Here is a 16,452-nt window from a genome sequence, read left to right as displayed (position 1 = left end):
TTAGTTTTTTTTATTTTTACTTCCCCCCCTAAAAGAAAACAGTTTGTTTTTCAACTGTTGTACAGTTTATAGGTCAAATTAAAGGTGGAAAAAGTTCTGAAATGATTCATATTTGTCTCATTTTTTTACATCACAGAAACCTGACATTTTAACAGGGGTGTGTAGACTTTTTATATCCACTGTTTATATCTATATCTATATATATATATATATATATATATATATGGGTGTGATTCCCTGTAAATAATATGTGTGAAATGAAATCCCTTAAAAAAAGTGCCTAGTGCTCTGTGATTATAAATTGCAATGAAATATCTACACGTTACAATTAAATAAAATTATGAAACTACACATTAGTGTTTCCAAACCATGAAACCATGACCAGTGGAAAAAATAACATATAACTTTTACACATAGTTACATAGTAGGTGAGGCTGAAAAAAGACACAAGTCCATCAAGTCCAACCTATGTGTGTGATTATATGTCAGTATTACATTTTATATCCCTGTATGTTGAGGTCGTTCAGGTGCTTATCTAATCGTTTTTTTAAGCGATCGATGCCCCCCGCTGAGACCACCGCCTGTGGAAAGGAATTCCACATCCTTATCACTCTTACAGTAAAGAACCCTCTTCGTAGTTTAATGTTAAAGCTCTTTTCTTCTAATTTTGATGAGTGGCCACGTGTCTTGTTAAACTCCCTTCCGCGAAAAAGTTTTATCCCTATTGTGGAGTCAGCAGTATGGTATTTGTAAATTAAAATCATATCCCCTCTCAAGCATCTCTTCTCCAGAGAGAATAAGTTCAGTGCTCGCAATCTTTCTTCATAACTAATGTCTTCCAGACCCTTTATTAACTTTGTTGCCCTTCTTTGTACTCGCTCCATTTCCAGTACATCCTTCCTGAGGACTGGTGCCCAGAACTGGACAGCATAATCCAGGTGCGCCGGACCAGAGTCTTGTAGAGTGGGAGAATTATCGCTTTATACCTGGAGTTAATCCCTTTTTTAAAGTATGCCAACATTTAGATGGTTATATGTAGTGACAGGTGCTCTTTTAAAACCAAAAATTATAAAAAAAATTAAAATGACAATATAAATGGGATATGTGCAAAACGTCCTTAAATGAATAATCAGTCCATATATGGTTAAGAATTAAGGTGACAGGTGCTCTTTAATCGTGCATGTCACAAAGTCATGCTTGTACTGGTGCTTCACTCCGTACTCCCCTTATGCTACTGCACTCACCAGAGAGCTTTCCTCTCAAGAGGGTATCTTGCATTCACAGCTTAAACTGCTCTAAAACAGGACCCAGATCCACATTTATATATGTATTTTCCTCTCCTTCCTCCTGTATATTGTCAGCCCCTTTGTCTCGTCCACCAGCTCTTTCAGCTCCTCCTCAGACAGGACGGCGTTCCAGCACCGCTCCGGTCGAAGCGTTTCATTACTATGTAACATCTTCAAAAGTTGGACTTCTGAAGACATTATGTAGTGATGAAACGCGTCAAGTAGGAACACATGGTGCGTAGGTTTCCTGGCAGGTGAAGTGCACGCTGGAGTCCAGCGGCTCACCTCTTCATTTTTTGCACTAATCGGATGCCTATGTTTTTAAACCTTCATGTATGCTACCAGAAACGGATATATTTTTAAATAAAACCTAAAGCTTTTTACACTGTGAGGAGCCCATACTTCTCTTTCTTTCTAATCCACTTGGATCCGCTTTCTTAGCCATTGGTGATGCTGCCTTGAAGAGAGAACACTGGAGAGATGTTTGGAGAGTACCCTGGTTTTTTGAATGACCACTAAGTGTTTTTTACTCCTTTTATTATACAAGAAGAGGGTCAACTGCATTTGGTGAGTGGGGATCTATATCACACACGTGGTGAAGTGGTGGCACTAAAGTGGATGTTGGAGCTGAAGATAGCACAAGGCACTTTAACTCAGCCGAAAGAATTTGGCATATTGATTATCACCAATATTTGGGACTGAGCACTTTCATTATTTTTCACTATTTCTTTTTATTGCACAATTGTTTTATAATATCATCATTTATTATCAATCACAATTATGTTTTTTGTTTGAGAATTGCATATTGGTACTATAGTGTACTATATAATTTTACTATTTTATTTAATTGATTTGCATTTGCAAGTGCTGTTTACACACACGGAGCTAACACTCCTGTGGGTCATTTGAGCATTACACAGCTTAATTGGTTTGGAACAGCAGCTGAAATTTTTTGCACTGGTGGCACCAGTGTATTTTATATATCATGTTTCACCAAGTGCCACAAAAGTTCCAGTGATGTTAATCCTTCACCAATTATGCACTCACCAGATATATGTAGTATTAGTATAAGTAGTATTAACCCCTCTATTAGATCCCTATTGCAAACCATCTACCAGGCTTCATCTTGTTTGTGGCACAATCTTCCACTTAAAACTCCAAAAGCTCCATAAAAAAAGGTCACATTAGTGATATTCCTTAGCTACTGATAACTTGTATTTTTTTTTCTGCAACTGTAATCGTCCATCAGTAAGGAGGGTACTGGTGGACATTTGGAGTTGCAGACCAAACTCTGGTGAGTGCATAGTGAGATGGGGTTCAAGCACACGTCGTTATAGTTGCACTCGTCAGGTTTATTTATTATTTTGCCATCTTTGTCCATTGAGAAGATATCCCTTCACATCCTGTCCCATAGGCATAACAAGAATTGAGAGGAAATCCCTACAGAGGGAATTTCTGGTTGTCTCCAGGGTTTCCAGAACTAGTGCCCTACATTGGAAGATTTCTTATATATTCCTGTTCTGATGACCACTCAAAATTTGGAATTTTCTTTTACTTTCACTTTAAATTGATAACTGCCACCAGGATAGTTAGAGAGGGTGAATCTCCCTAATGAGGACAAAGACAGCAATAAAAACCTGACAGGTTTTCTAAACCATCTCCTTCCTATCCATAACTAAAATAAAAAAAATGTGTTGCTGTCAGTTATACTTTAAGCTAAATGGCAAGTATATTTATCTAAACTAGCTCTTTATGGAGTTGGTTTACTAATGATGTAGACAATGTACACTTTACAAAATGAATGTTCATGAATAAGATGAAGGTGTACTCAAAATGCCTAACCATGTACAAGAAAGATACATTGATTGGATGATTGAAGTAAAAACAACTTAACTTTATTCACTTGGCTATGTAACTTCATAAGGAAAATAGCTGAGTAACATTTATTTTACAAAGGGAAAACTTTTTGTTCCTTTGGTAAATCACCCTCACTGAGTGCATATGTGGTGTTAGTATGTTAGCTAGTAAAATAAATAGTAGTAAATCTAACATTTTGCCCACAGGTTGTTTGACACACGCTACAGCATTCGAGAAAATGGACAACTCCTGACCATTCTCAGTGTGGAGGAAGGAGATGATGGCGTATACTGCTGCGTGGCTAAAAATGGTGTGGGAGACCCCGCTGAAAGCTGTGGGGCTTTACAAGTGAAAATGAGTAAGTGTCAATGATAATAAAAATGAGTTCACTTTGTGCCAACAGTTGTTCTCTCCTTTAAACTCAATTAAGCAAGCCTGTCAAATTTTGTCAGATGCTTTTAAAACATCTGATGTAAATCCAGCTTTGAGATATGTGTGTTTAAAAATATGGGGTCCTTATATTCACTGTACTGGTAGTTATCAACAGTACTTTTATGAATCTGTTTACATTTTTATAGTATTATCTTATCAGCTATAAAAAAAAAAAAAAAAAAATCCCTCTCCTAAATTTATTAAACTAAAATGTAAACTTAAAGTGCATCTACACTCAAAAACAAAAATTAATATATTGCATCTTACCAGTTTTTAGATGTGGTGGCTGCATTCATTTTTCTTTTTGCCCTTTTTTCCTTTCTTTTCACTTGGTGATCCTGCCAGTGATATACTTCCTGCCTAAGGGTGACAATGCTGTAATGTATCTATGGAGGAGCAGTGCCACCCTAGGCTTAACTACAAACATCTTATACGACCCCCACTCCTAATCTCCATAACAATGAGGGGAGAGTTTTGTAATCCACAGAAAAAAATGGGAACAATGCTAACTGATAAAAGTGTAGTAGTAGTAGTAAAGTTAAAGCTCACTTTTAGGATTATTTTAATTTATATTTTGTTTCCCTTTTATTGGTTAAATTAGATGAACTTGTGTCTTTTTACAACCAGACTAACTATGTATCTTGAGAAAGTACAGGCCCACTAGATTTCTGGGAGGATCAGCAGGTATATTGTTTTGTACCTATGGAACAGATATAATAAAAAAACTCCAAAAGTATATTCAACAGTTCAAAAAGGATTAAATAGGAGAATTTTATTTTTAGGCCTCTTTTACACAGGCGATTGGGTCTGCCTGTCAGTTTTTTAGGAGGTTGTCTTTTAAAATAAAAGACAACCTCTAAGTGTTTGTGAAAGCTTACATCACACAATTTACTCAGCCAACGAATGGTAATGACTCCTTTTTTTATTTTTCTACTGCTATCAATGGCCAACACGGTCTGATACTTCATCAATATCTTCCATCACTCACAACAGGAAAGTGGCTTCTCCCCCCGTGTGAGATTTCTGACTGGATCATCCAATGCCCTCTATGGAGTGGAGGGTGTCAACGGACACATGTGCGGCGACATCTGATCTTATCCACTAAAAACAGACGCATGGGGAATCTGTTCCCCATCCATCTGGCGGATCAAATGGTCATTGGATGTAAATGGATAGGTGGTCCATTTACATCAGATCGCCCATAGAAGAAGATGCAGAGTGGACATGGACCTGTTATCTGCCTGCTCAGCAGGGATCAGTGGAGATATCCTCCACTGAGCAGGCGGATCTGCTGGCAGACTCTGCCAGTGTGAAAGGGGCCTGAGAGTTTACATACCCTCTGTTGTTGTTTCTGGGCCATGCTACAGCCTGTGTTCGCTCTAGATGGTGCTACCCAAAACTCATAGTCTGACCTTATAGTATTTATTTTCACTAACCTTCCACTTTGTAGACCTTTGAATTAAAGCATGGACGGACTAAATAAGAAAAAGGTTAATGGTCACCTACCCAGTGTGCAGCAAGTCAAGTTTTTATTTTCTTTCAAGAAATAGAAAGACACGTGTTCTGTAGCAATGTAGTGGCTGCATGAAGAAACAACAACGGCGCAGCAGAGGGTCACACTGTCCAACACACCCAGAAAGTGTTGAATAGCAATGGTGTCTTTTCTTGAAGTTAGGTCGTTTTGGCTCAGTACCCACCAGACAAATAATAGAAATCTTCTTTTCAGACTGTGGCACAATTGTGTTAAAATAGCACTTCAGTTAAAACAAATGTACTATACATAAGATCAAGCTATGAACAGTTGATTAGGAGCTTCATGTACTGTAACAACAACTAGAACACAAACAAGCTGATTTATAAAAGGCGTTCAGGATCTTCACATAATAAATTGTGTAAATATTTATTTGAATTATCTAGTCATGTGCAGATGAAATAAGAAGACAGTGATTTTCTCTTCAAATGGTTGCTTAATAGAATTAATATTCACACATAATATTGTATATATATTCTGAACTACTTTAGGAAATCAGCCTCGCTCTGTAGCATAGCCCAAAGACAAGGTCAAAAAGGCTGCAGCCCCTTCTGTGAAAAAAAGAAACCATCCAGTTTACCTCTAATATACATTGCATATTATAACAAAGCACTCCTCCGCTGTCACCATAGTCAGGGCTTCCTTCTTTCCCCAGTTTTCCTTCCGGGTCCGTGGACCACTTTGCTCTAAAAGGTCCGGCACGGTATGACTTCACCAGCTGCATCTACTGTGAATATCTCTTAAACACCACAAGTTTAGGAGATATTCACTGTACCTACAGGTAAGCCTTTTTTATAGGCTTACCTGTAGCTACAAATTTAAAGAAAATGACTTTACTTCCACTTTAAAGCCAGATGGGCTCAAAAATGATTGATTCTGTTTGTATACCTTGAGGTCTAATATTTCAATTTAGTAAGTTAAGCCTTGCATACACTATGCAAATTTTGGCCAGTTCCTGGTAAAAAGCCTGAAATTCGTTATGACGTGGCCGTGTCAGCCGCCTCCTGCCAAACATTTTTCAATAAAAGGAGCTGGACTGTTTTTTTGAATAGCGGCTGCATGTAATTTCATAGATAATAATTACATAGTTAGTCATGTTAAAAATAGTGATCTTGTGCAGTGAAAAATGCAAAGCACTCTAAAGTGTAAATTGCACTATATTTAAATAAAGTGCAATAAGAGGTGTATAACTGAGGATAACCAACAAATTACTCATATAAATAAATAAAACAAAAGGATGCTATCAGATGTCCATAAATAAACTTGTGTTAGTATAAAATATAAAATGATAACAAAAAGTATCCATAATAGTGAAAAAATTCTAAAATGATAAATGTTTCAGCAAAAAAGATGAAAAATGGACAGATGGGGAAAGAATGGGGAGGGTGATAACTCCAGTCTTCACCAACAAATAACGTCCTATATTAAAGTGAAGAAATGCTCAAAAAACTTCATAGCCAGAGAAGTGAATTAAGTCCATAAAGGATAGTGCCACAAATCGTCTCTTCTAGTGAACAGTCTCACAGGACTCTTAACTCATAGGTGAAGTAAACCTAACATGGGTTAATTTTTCACACCATTCTTTTGGACCTCTATATATGTGTATATCCTAGTGGTGGAACCAGGGGATACTTCTCCAAATGGCTATATGCCTCTCTATGCCGTCCTTGGGAGGGGTGTGCAGAGGACGGCATAGAGAGGCATATAGCCATTTGGAGAAGTATCCCTTGAGCAATTTTCTTTCCTTAAACCCGCAATTGAAGGAAAGAAATTGGTTAATGTATGGCCTTCCTGAGTGTGGCCAGGACTACAGTAGCAGCAGATAAGGATAATATTTAACAAGCAGGACATTAGATTATACAGAAATGAATACTGATGATAGCTTTTCTGCCAAACAAAATGCAGACACATTTAAATGGCTATTCTCATGGCTTACTTATTATTGAGATAATTCTTTTACCAGAAATTCTCCTTTAAATTAGATTGAACAATCAGTTTCATGCATACTTGATTTTGTGTTTTGCACTAATTAGTAACCAAATCCCATTTCAACGATCTAGGATTTCGTTATTACCGGTTAAACAGCTGGCACAAAAACAATAGAGAGATAGGAGAGTTAAGATGAGAAACTCAGAGCATTTCAGCTCATAAAAATTTTGTATGCTCATCCATGAAGTGTAAGGGGAACTCAAAATTTTTAATCACCATTGAAAGTAAAAGGAAAATATGATCCAGGGTCAATTTTATTTTTAAGTATTTAAAGAGACCCTATCACTAGACTTCACTTTAAATTTTAAACAATTGCAGTAACAGTGAATAATGTCTACTTCCATCCTACAAAACAAAAAGTTCTTTAAAATGTTACTTAACAATATATATATATTTTTTTAATTTTCATAATAAAAAATTACAGAGGAGGGAAAAAGAAGAAGGGCAAAGCTTAGGTAAATAACGGAGACCATAGGTGCGATCAAAATATAATTGACAACATGGATGTGCCCCTTGGTATGCATTGCCCTAAGAATGTTAGAACAGGATTGCGAATTTGGAGCAGGTGATCAAGTTAAAGCGTAAAAAGTAGACAAAAATAAAACAGTGAAAAAGTATGTATATGGTACCAAAACCCCAAATTAAATATTATATATATTATATATATATATATATTATATATATATATTATATATATATATATATATATATATATATATATATATTAAAAAAGAGGTCTCAAAAGTGAAAGGAAAAAGGTCAGGGAAAAAAAAGAGATGGGCTCATCGGCAAGGTAGCCAATACTGTGTAAAAAAATAGGGACTTTTAACACTTTTAAAGTCTATAGGACCCAAACTTGAAAAATCAAATGTGCCCATTTTAAAGGCTTATATGCAAGTTATTGGCCATAAAAAGGGATTTGGAGGCCTGGGTACTGCCCTGGGGGACATGTATCAATGCAAATAAAAAAATATATATATCATTTTAAAAGAGCAGTGAATTTAAGTTAAGAGTCCCCTTAGTCTGCCTGTAAAGTAGGGCATCTGTACCATGTATAGAACCTGCTGCAGCAAAAATGACATGTATAAAGAAAAAAAATGGCATTTAATTTTATTTTCCCTGCAAGCTTTCTTTATTTTGTAAGCGATTTGGGGAGCCAGTCTATATGATGAGGCCACAATTTAGTGCACTCGGAAGAAGATTAGAGATTTTTTGGGATAAATTGGACAAATTCTGGTGTCTCTTTGGCAGACTTTGGATGGAAATAATAAAGTTTTGCACCACAGTGAGCAAACCTTATGTGAAGAAGCCAAATTATGGTACACAGGCCAAGATTAAAATTTTTTTTTTACATAAAGTCTGGTGTCTCATTCACAGACTTTGGATATAAGTAACAGGTGTGGAAAAATTGGGCCTTGGGTGTTGGTGGTGCCTTCACACCATAACCCTTAACAGTTATTCTTGGCAAACACAGGATTAGATTCTGCTCTTAACCACTTGCCGACCGCCTAACGCAGATATACTGTAGCAGAATGGCACAGGCAGGCAAAATCACGTACCTGGTACGTGATCTGCCTCCCGCGGGCTGGAGGCGCATTGCGCCCCCCCTGGTGCCCGAGGCAGTCGGATTCATTAGGGGAGTGATACGGGCTCGCGATCACTCCCCACGAATGAGATTCTTCCTCTGCTGCTGTATAGTAAACAGCGGCAGAGGAAGTGATGTCATCGCTCCTCGGCTTGGTATTTTCCATTCTGACGCCGAGGAGAGAAGACATCTGAGTGAGTTGCACAACACAACACACACAGTAAAATACACCAGGCACACATTACACCCCCCATCACCCCCCGATCACCCCCTAATCACCCCCCAATCATCCCCCCGTCACAGTGACACCAAGCAGTTTTTTTTCCTGATTACTGCATTGGTGTCAGTTTGTGACAGTTAGTGTGGTAGGGCAGTTAGTGTTAGCCCCCTTTAGGTCTAGTGTACCCCCCTAACCACCCCTAATAAAGTTTTAACCCCTTGATCACCCCCCGTCGCCAGTGTTACTAAACGATAATTTTTCTGATCGCTGTGTTAGTGTCACTAGTGACGCTAGTTAGGGAGGTAAATATTTAGGTTCACCGTCAGCGTTTTATAGCGTCAGGGACCCCCATATACTACCTAATAAAGGTTTTAACCCCTTGATTGCCCCCTAGTTAACCCTTTCACCAGTGATCAGCGAATAACTGTTACGGGTGACGCAGGTTAGTTAGTTTATTTTTTATAGTGTCAGGGCACCCGCCGTTTATTACCTAATAAAGGTTTAGCCCCCTAATCACCCGGCGGTGATATAACTTAGGTTTTAGGGTCAGATAGGGTCTGCGTCGCCCCAGGCAGCGTCAGGTTAGTGCCAGTACCGCTAACACCCACGCACGCAGTATACACCTCCCTTAGTGGTATAGTATCTGAACGGATCAATATCTGATCCGATCAGATTTATACTAGCGTCCCCAGCAGTTTAGGGTTCCCAAAAATGCAGTGTTAGCTGGATCAGCCCAGATACCTGCTAGCACCTGCGTTTTGCCCCTCCGCCCAGCCCAGCCCACCCAAGTGCAGTATCGATCGATCACTGTCACAAAACACTAAACGCATAACTGCAGTGTTCACAGAGTCAGGCCTGATCCCTGTGATCGCTAACAGTTTTTTTGGTAGCGTTTTGGTGAACTGGCAAGCACCAGCGGCCTAGTATGTCCCAGTCGTAGTCAAATCAGCACTGCAGTAACACTTGGTGACATGGCGAGTCCCATAAGTGCAGTTCAAGCTGGTGAGGTGGCAAGCACAAGTAGTGTCCCACTGCCACCAAGAAGAAGACAAACACAGGCCCGTCGTGCCCATAATGCCCTTCCTGCTGCATTCGCCAATCCTAATTGGGAACCCACCACTTCTGCAGCACCCGTACTTCCCCCATTCACATCCCCAACCAAATGCAGTCAGCTGCATGAGAGGCATTTTCTTTATGTCCTCCCGAGTATCCCTACCCAACGAACCCCCTCAAAAAAGATGTGTCTGCAGCAAGCGCGGATATAGGCGTGACACCCGCTATTATTGTCCCTCCTGTCCTGACAATCCTGGTCTTTGCATTGGTGAATGTTTTGAACGCTACCATACACTGGTTGAATATTAGCATAGGGTACAGCATTGCACAGACTGGGTACACTTTCACATGGTCTCCCAAGATGCGATCACATTTTGAGAGACCCGAACCTGGAACCGGTTACAGTTATAAAAGTTACAGTACAAAAAGAAGTGTAAAAAAAAAAAAAACACAAAAAAATATTAAAAAAAAAAAATAGTTGTCATTTTATTGTTCTCTCTCTCTCTATTCCCTCACTATTGTTCTGCTCTTTTTTACTGTATTCTATTCTGCAATGTTTTATTGTTATTATGTTTTATCATGTTTGCTTTTCAGGTATGCAATTTTTTATACTTTACTGTTTACTGTGTTTTATTGTTAACCTTTTTGTTGTTTTCAGGTACGCCATTCAGCTGCAGCGGGGATTTATTTATCTTGACAGCAACAGCGTTTGCTCTTACTATATATAAAGCCGTGACTCCAGCAGAGGTGATATATGCCGAAGCATGGGGGCAGCGGGGGCGGAGGAGCGATTTGCTCCTAACTTTTGATGCGGATGCCCCAATGCTTCGGCATATATAAATGGTGCATGTATGCCCATCATTAGAAGTGGGTGGATGAAGGGAGGTATTCTAATGGTGGGCATACCCACCAATCAATCTCTTTTTTTCGTTCAGCCCACAGGCTGCATGAAAAAAAAAAGATTACAATATATGCCCAACAAGGACCAGCAACGTACTGGTATGTTGCTGGACTTTGAGTGGTTATACCAGAATGATGCCTGCAGGTTTAGGTATCATCTTGGTATCATTCTTTTCAGCCAGCGGTCGGCTTTCATGTAAAAGCAATCCTAGCAGCTAATTAGCCTCTAGACTGCTTTTACAAGCAGTGGGAGGGAATGTCCCCCCTCCCACCGTCTTCCATGTTTTTTTATAGCTCTCCTGTCCCAACAGGGAACCTGAGAATGCAGCCGGTGATTCTGCCAGCTGACCATAGAGCTGATCAGAGACCAGAATGGCTCCAATCATCTCTATGGCCTAAGTTACTGGAAGCTACGAGCATTTCACGACTTTTGCCGGATGTAAACAGCGCCATCGGGAAATTGGGAAAGCATTTTATCACACCGATCTTGGTGTGGTCAGATGCTTTGAGGGCAGAGGAGAGATTTAGGGTATAATAGACCCCATTTTTTTCAAAAAAGAGTACCTGTCACTACCTATTGCTATCATAGTTGATATTTACATTCCCTGACATAACTATAAAAATGATTAAAAAAAAAATGAAAGGAACAGTATAAAAATAAGATAAAAATGCAAAAATAATAAAGAAAAAAAAAAAAAGAAAAGCACCCCTGTGCGCAAGCATTGGTCTGGCGTCAAATGTAAACAGCAATTGCACCATGCATGTGAGGTATCACCGCGAAGGTCAGATCGAGGGCAGTAATTTTAGCAGTAGACCTCCTCTGTAAATCTAAAGTGGTAACCTGTAAAGGCTTTTAAAGGCTTATAAAAATGTATGTAGTTTGTCGCCACTGCACGTTTGTGCGCAATTTTAAAGTATGTCATGTTTGGTATCCATGTACTCGGCCTAAGATCATCTTTTTTATTTCATCGGCCTAAGATCATCTTTTTTATTTCATAGTGTGTTTTAGTGCATTAAAATTAAAAAAAGTGTGTTTTTTTCCAAAAAAATGCGTTTGAAAAATCGCTGCGCAAATACTGTGTGAAAAAAAAATGACACACCCACCATTTTAATCTGTAGGGCCTTTGCTTTAAAAAATATATAATGTTTGGGGGTTCAAAGTAATTTTCTTGCAAAAAAAATATTTTTTCATGTAAACAAATAGTGTCAGAAAGGGCTTTGTCTTCAAGTGGTTAGAAGAGTGGTTGATGTGTGACATAAGCTTCTAAATGTTGTGCATAAAATGCCAGGACAGTTCAAACCCCCCCAAATGACCCCATTTTGCAAAGTAGACACCCCAAGCTATTTGCTGAGAGGCATGTCGAGTCCATGGAATATTTTATATTGTGACACAAGTTGCGGGAAAAAGACAATTTTTTTTTTTTTTGTCACTAAATGATATATTGCTCAAACATGCCATGGGAATATGTGAAATTACACCCCAAAATACATTCTGTTGCTTCTCCTGAGTACGGGGATACCACATGTGTGGGACCTTTTGGGAGCCTAGCCGCATACGGGACCCCAAAAACCAAGCACCGCCTTCAGGGTTTCTAATGCCCCGTCGGACTTTGTTCGGACATTCCGACAACAAAATCCTAGGATTTTTTCCGACGGATGTTGGCCCAAACTTGTCTTGCATACACACGGTCACACAAAGTTGTCAGAAAATCGTTCTGAACGCGGTGACGTAAAACACATACGTCGGGACTATAAACGGGGCAGTGGCCAATAGCTTTCATCTCTTTATTTATTCTGAGCATGCGTGGCACTTTGTCCGTCGGATTTGTGTACACACGATCGGAATTTCCGACAACGGATTTTGTTGTCGGAAAATTTTATATCCTGCTCTCAAACTTTGTGTGTCGGAAAATCCGATGGAAAATGTGTGATAGAGCCTACACACGGTCAGAATTTCCGACAACAAGGTCCTATCACACATTTTCTGTCGGAAAATCCGACCGTGTGTACGGGGCATAAGGGTGTACATTTTTTATTTCACTCCTCACTGCCTATCACAGTTTCGGAGGCCGTGGAATGCCCAGATGGCACAACCCCCCCCAAATGACCCCATTTTAGAAAGTAGACACCCCAAGCTATTTGCTGAGAGGTATGGTGAGTATTTTGCAGACCTTGCTTTTTGTCACAAAGTTTTGAAAATTGAAAAAAGAAAAAAGAAATCCATTTTTTTTCCTTCTTCATTTTCAAAAACAAATGAGAGCTGCAAAATACTCACCATGCCTCTCAGCAAATAGCTTGGGGTGTTTACTTTCCAAAATGGGGTCATTTGGGGGAGGGGGGTTGTGCCATCTTAGCATTTTATGGCCTTGGAAACTGTGATAGGTAGTGAGGAGTGAAATCAAAAATTTACGCCCTTAGAAATCCTGAAGGCGGTGCTTGGTTTTCGGGGCCCCGTACGCAGCTAGGCTCCCAAAAAGTCCCACACATGTGGTATCCCCATACTCAGGAGAAGCAGCAGAATGTATTTTGGGGTGTAATTCCACATATGCCCATGGTATGTTTGAGCAATATATCATTTAGTGACAACTTTGTGCAAAAAAAAAAAAAAAAAAAGTTTGTAATTTTCCCGCAACTTGTGACAAAATATAAAATATTCCATGGACTCAACATGCCTCTCAGCAAATAGCTTGGGGTGTCTACTTTCCAAAATAGGGTCATTTGGGGGGTTTTGAACTGTCCTGGCATTTTATGGCCTTCAAAACTGTGATAGGTAGTGAGGAGTGAAATCAAAAATTTACGCCCTTAGAAATCCTGAAGGCAGTGATTAGTTTTCGGGGGCCCCGTACGCGACTAGGCTCCCAAAAAGTCCCACACATGTGGTATCCCCATACTCAGGAGAAGCAGCAGAATGTATTTTGGAGTGCAATTCCACATATACCCATGGCCCGTCAATGGGCTCAACATGCCTCTCAGCAATTTCCTTGGGGTGTCTACTTTCCAAAATGCGGTCATTTGAGGGGGTTTGTACTGCCCTGCCATTTTAGCACCTCAAGAAATGAGATAGGCAGTCATAAACTAAAAGCTGTGTAAATTCCAGAAAATGTACCCTAGTTTGTAGACGCTATAACTTTTGCGCAAACCAATAAATATACGCTTATTGACATTTTTTTTTACCAAAGATATGTGGCTGAATACATTTTGGACTAAATGTATGACTAAAATTGAGTTTATTGTATTTTTTTTATAACACAAAGTAGAAAATATTGTTTTTTTTTCAAAATTTTCGGTCTTTTTCAGTTTATAGCACAAAAAATAAAAAAGGTAGAGGTGATCAAATACCATCAAAAGAAAGCTCTATTTGTGGGAACAAAAGGACGCAAATTTAGTTTGGGTACAGCATTGCATGACCGCGCAATTAGCAGTTAAAGCGACGCAGTGCCAAATTGTAAAAAGTGCTCTGGTCAGGAAGGGGTAAATCCTTCCGGGGGGTGAAGTGGTTAAAAAATGTGGATAAAAAAATAAAGCGCTCCTAAAAAATGTCACATAGGTATGGAAAAATTGGACCTTGGGTGTTGGTGGTGCCTGCACCCTGTAACTCCTCACAGTTACTCAAACATCCTACTGAGTGCCCCACAAATTTGGGTGTTCACCAAACGGGAGAACAGGCGATGTTTGGGCTGAATTCGGCTTGAACTGTTCGCCCAACTCTACTCATGTGCACACTCCCTGCATCTTCAATGCTATATATAATATAAATTCACACTAAAGCTGGTGGCCAACAACAGCGGCAAGGGCTGGCCAACACTTGTGAATGCATGACAAGGATGATTAAGGCTAATTGTATGACTTGAACACATCATATAGCCCTGTTTGAAGAGAGCAAATAGGGGAGGGGAGAATACAGGGAAATGTGTTACTGGCTTTTTTTCAACAGAGCAATAAAAGTGACACTAAATTTTTGCATTAAAGAATATTCTTCAAATGTATTTGGATCCTCCAAATGTCCAATTCTTTTTTTTTTACATTTTTTTTTTATTTTTCTGCTGTGATCTGCCTTGCTGTTAGAGGGTGGCTACATTCAGTCTCCATAGTCCCACTTTAGGAACATAACCACCCACTGTTTGCTTGTTCCCTGGACTAGGGACTACGGTCTTCACATTACAGTGAAGCAGAAAAACACAGTAAGAAATGGTTTCATGAAATATAGATTACAGGGCCAATAAATAATATGAATTATTTTTGAAGGAAAAGGATATTGTTATAGTGTCACTTTGCTAACTATTGTTATGTAATGCTTCATATTTTTTAAACTTTTTTTGGTTTTCAACATATAAAATAAAGAAGGGATTTAAACAATATGTGTTCTCTGTAATCTACCTGGGCATTGAAAGAGATCAGACAATATAGATATTCTTACAGATATTTTATTTCACATATTTTTTATTACATTTTCATGTAGATCAAATAATAGGGTACAAATATATATCAGCCTGCTCGGCAACAAAGTGTCAACTGTAACAAATTATATATGAGACAATATGCTAATATTTAATTCCAAAACGTAGATCAGAAGTAACTTTTATAGTGAAGAGGAGCACTAACAGCATTCAGGTCCTCTAGGTGGAGAACTTTTCCCAGAGGCTCAAGTCTATATTGGGATAGTAAATCACCACCTATTTGGTGGGTGAGGTACCCCAACCCCCTGCCTTAGGAGGCAGCCGCACATCACCCCCATGGGATCAAACTGTGAGTGTGTGTTTCCCTCCCCGCAGCCCAGAGATCAGGGCCCCCCTCCATACCCTAGTGGTATACAGGGCTCGCTTTGGGGGACAGTTGCTCCTTTTCAAGCGTAAACTATAAAAATTCTATATGTGTAGAAAATGGGAGAGAAGTAGGAGAGGGAGGCATCATAATGTCTCTGAGAGAGCAGAAGAGAGAAAATATAGTGAATAAAGAAAGGAGAGGGTGGAATCGAGGAGGATCTGAAAGTCTGGTGTAATGCCCGGGCATACAGAAATGCCAGAGTAGGTTGCCCAAGGTTCCCAGATGGCCTCAAACTTAGGTACTTTGTCCAGAAGCTTCGCTACTAATTGTTCTTGTGACATAATCCAGGATATTTTCCTCTTTGCTGCCAGAAATGAGATAGAGGGCTTTTTCCAGGCCCCCGCTAGTGTAATCTTGGCACCCAAGAGGATAAAGTAGACCAAGGTTTGCACATGCTTGTGCATGTATTACGGTTCAGCAGAGCAATAGTGGGATCTTGAGGTATCGCCACTCCACAGATTTTCCTTAGGAGACGGAATACCTTGTTCCAGTAGGATCTGACCACCAGACATGGATCCCACCAGGCTGCAGTTTCTAAAGCATAAAGGAGAAACATCTCTGTACATTATTGCCAGCCTAGCAGGAACATATTACCATCTGGTGAGGAGTTTAACATTGTCTTCAATTAGTGATACATTGAGCATACCTTTGTAGGTGCGTTGTAGAGCCTGAAACAAGGTATTGCTGTCCCAAGAGATCTCCATGTTGTGCTCCCTTGCCCGGACATATGAAGGCTTGTCATCCCTGTTTGCCAGCAAGGTGTACATAATCGAGA

At 39.5% G+C, this 16,452-nt stretch overlaps 1 protein-coding gene across 1 annotated transcript in view; it reads left to right on the top strand.

Moving 5' to 3' along the window:
- The window catches only part of MUSK (muscle associated receptor tyrosine kinase), a 278,906-nt gene that overhangs the window by 91,580 nt on the left and 170,874 nt on the right, over positions 1-16,452 (top strand). The window contains exon 3 of the mRNA XM_073591125.1: positions 3,350-3,501. Within this exon, the coding sequence (XP_073447226.1) occupies positions 3,350-3,501 (152 nt within the window). The remainder of the gene's footprint in view (positions 1-3,349; positions 3,502-16,452) is intronic.

Source organism: Aquarana catesbeiana, linkage group LG01 (assembly GCF_042186555.1).
Source record: "Aquarana catesbeiana isolate 2022-GZ linkage group LG01, ASM4218655v1, whole genome shotgun sequence".
NCBI classification, from domain to species: domain Eukaryota; kingdom Metazoa; phylum Chordata; class Amphibia; order Anura; family Ranidae; genus Aquarana; species Aquarana catesbeiana.
Note: the sequence above shows the minus strand (reverse complement) of the source record. Positions and strands in the feature narration are given on the sequence as shown.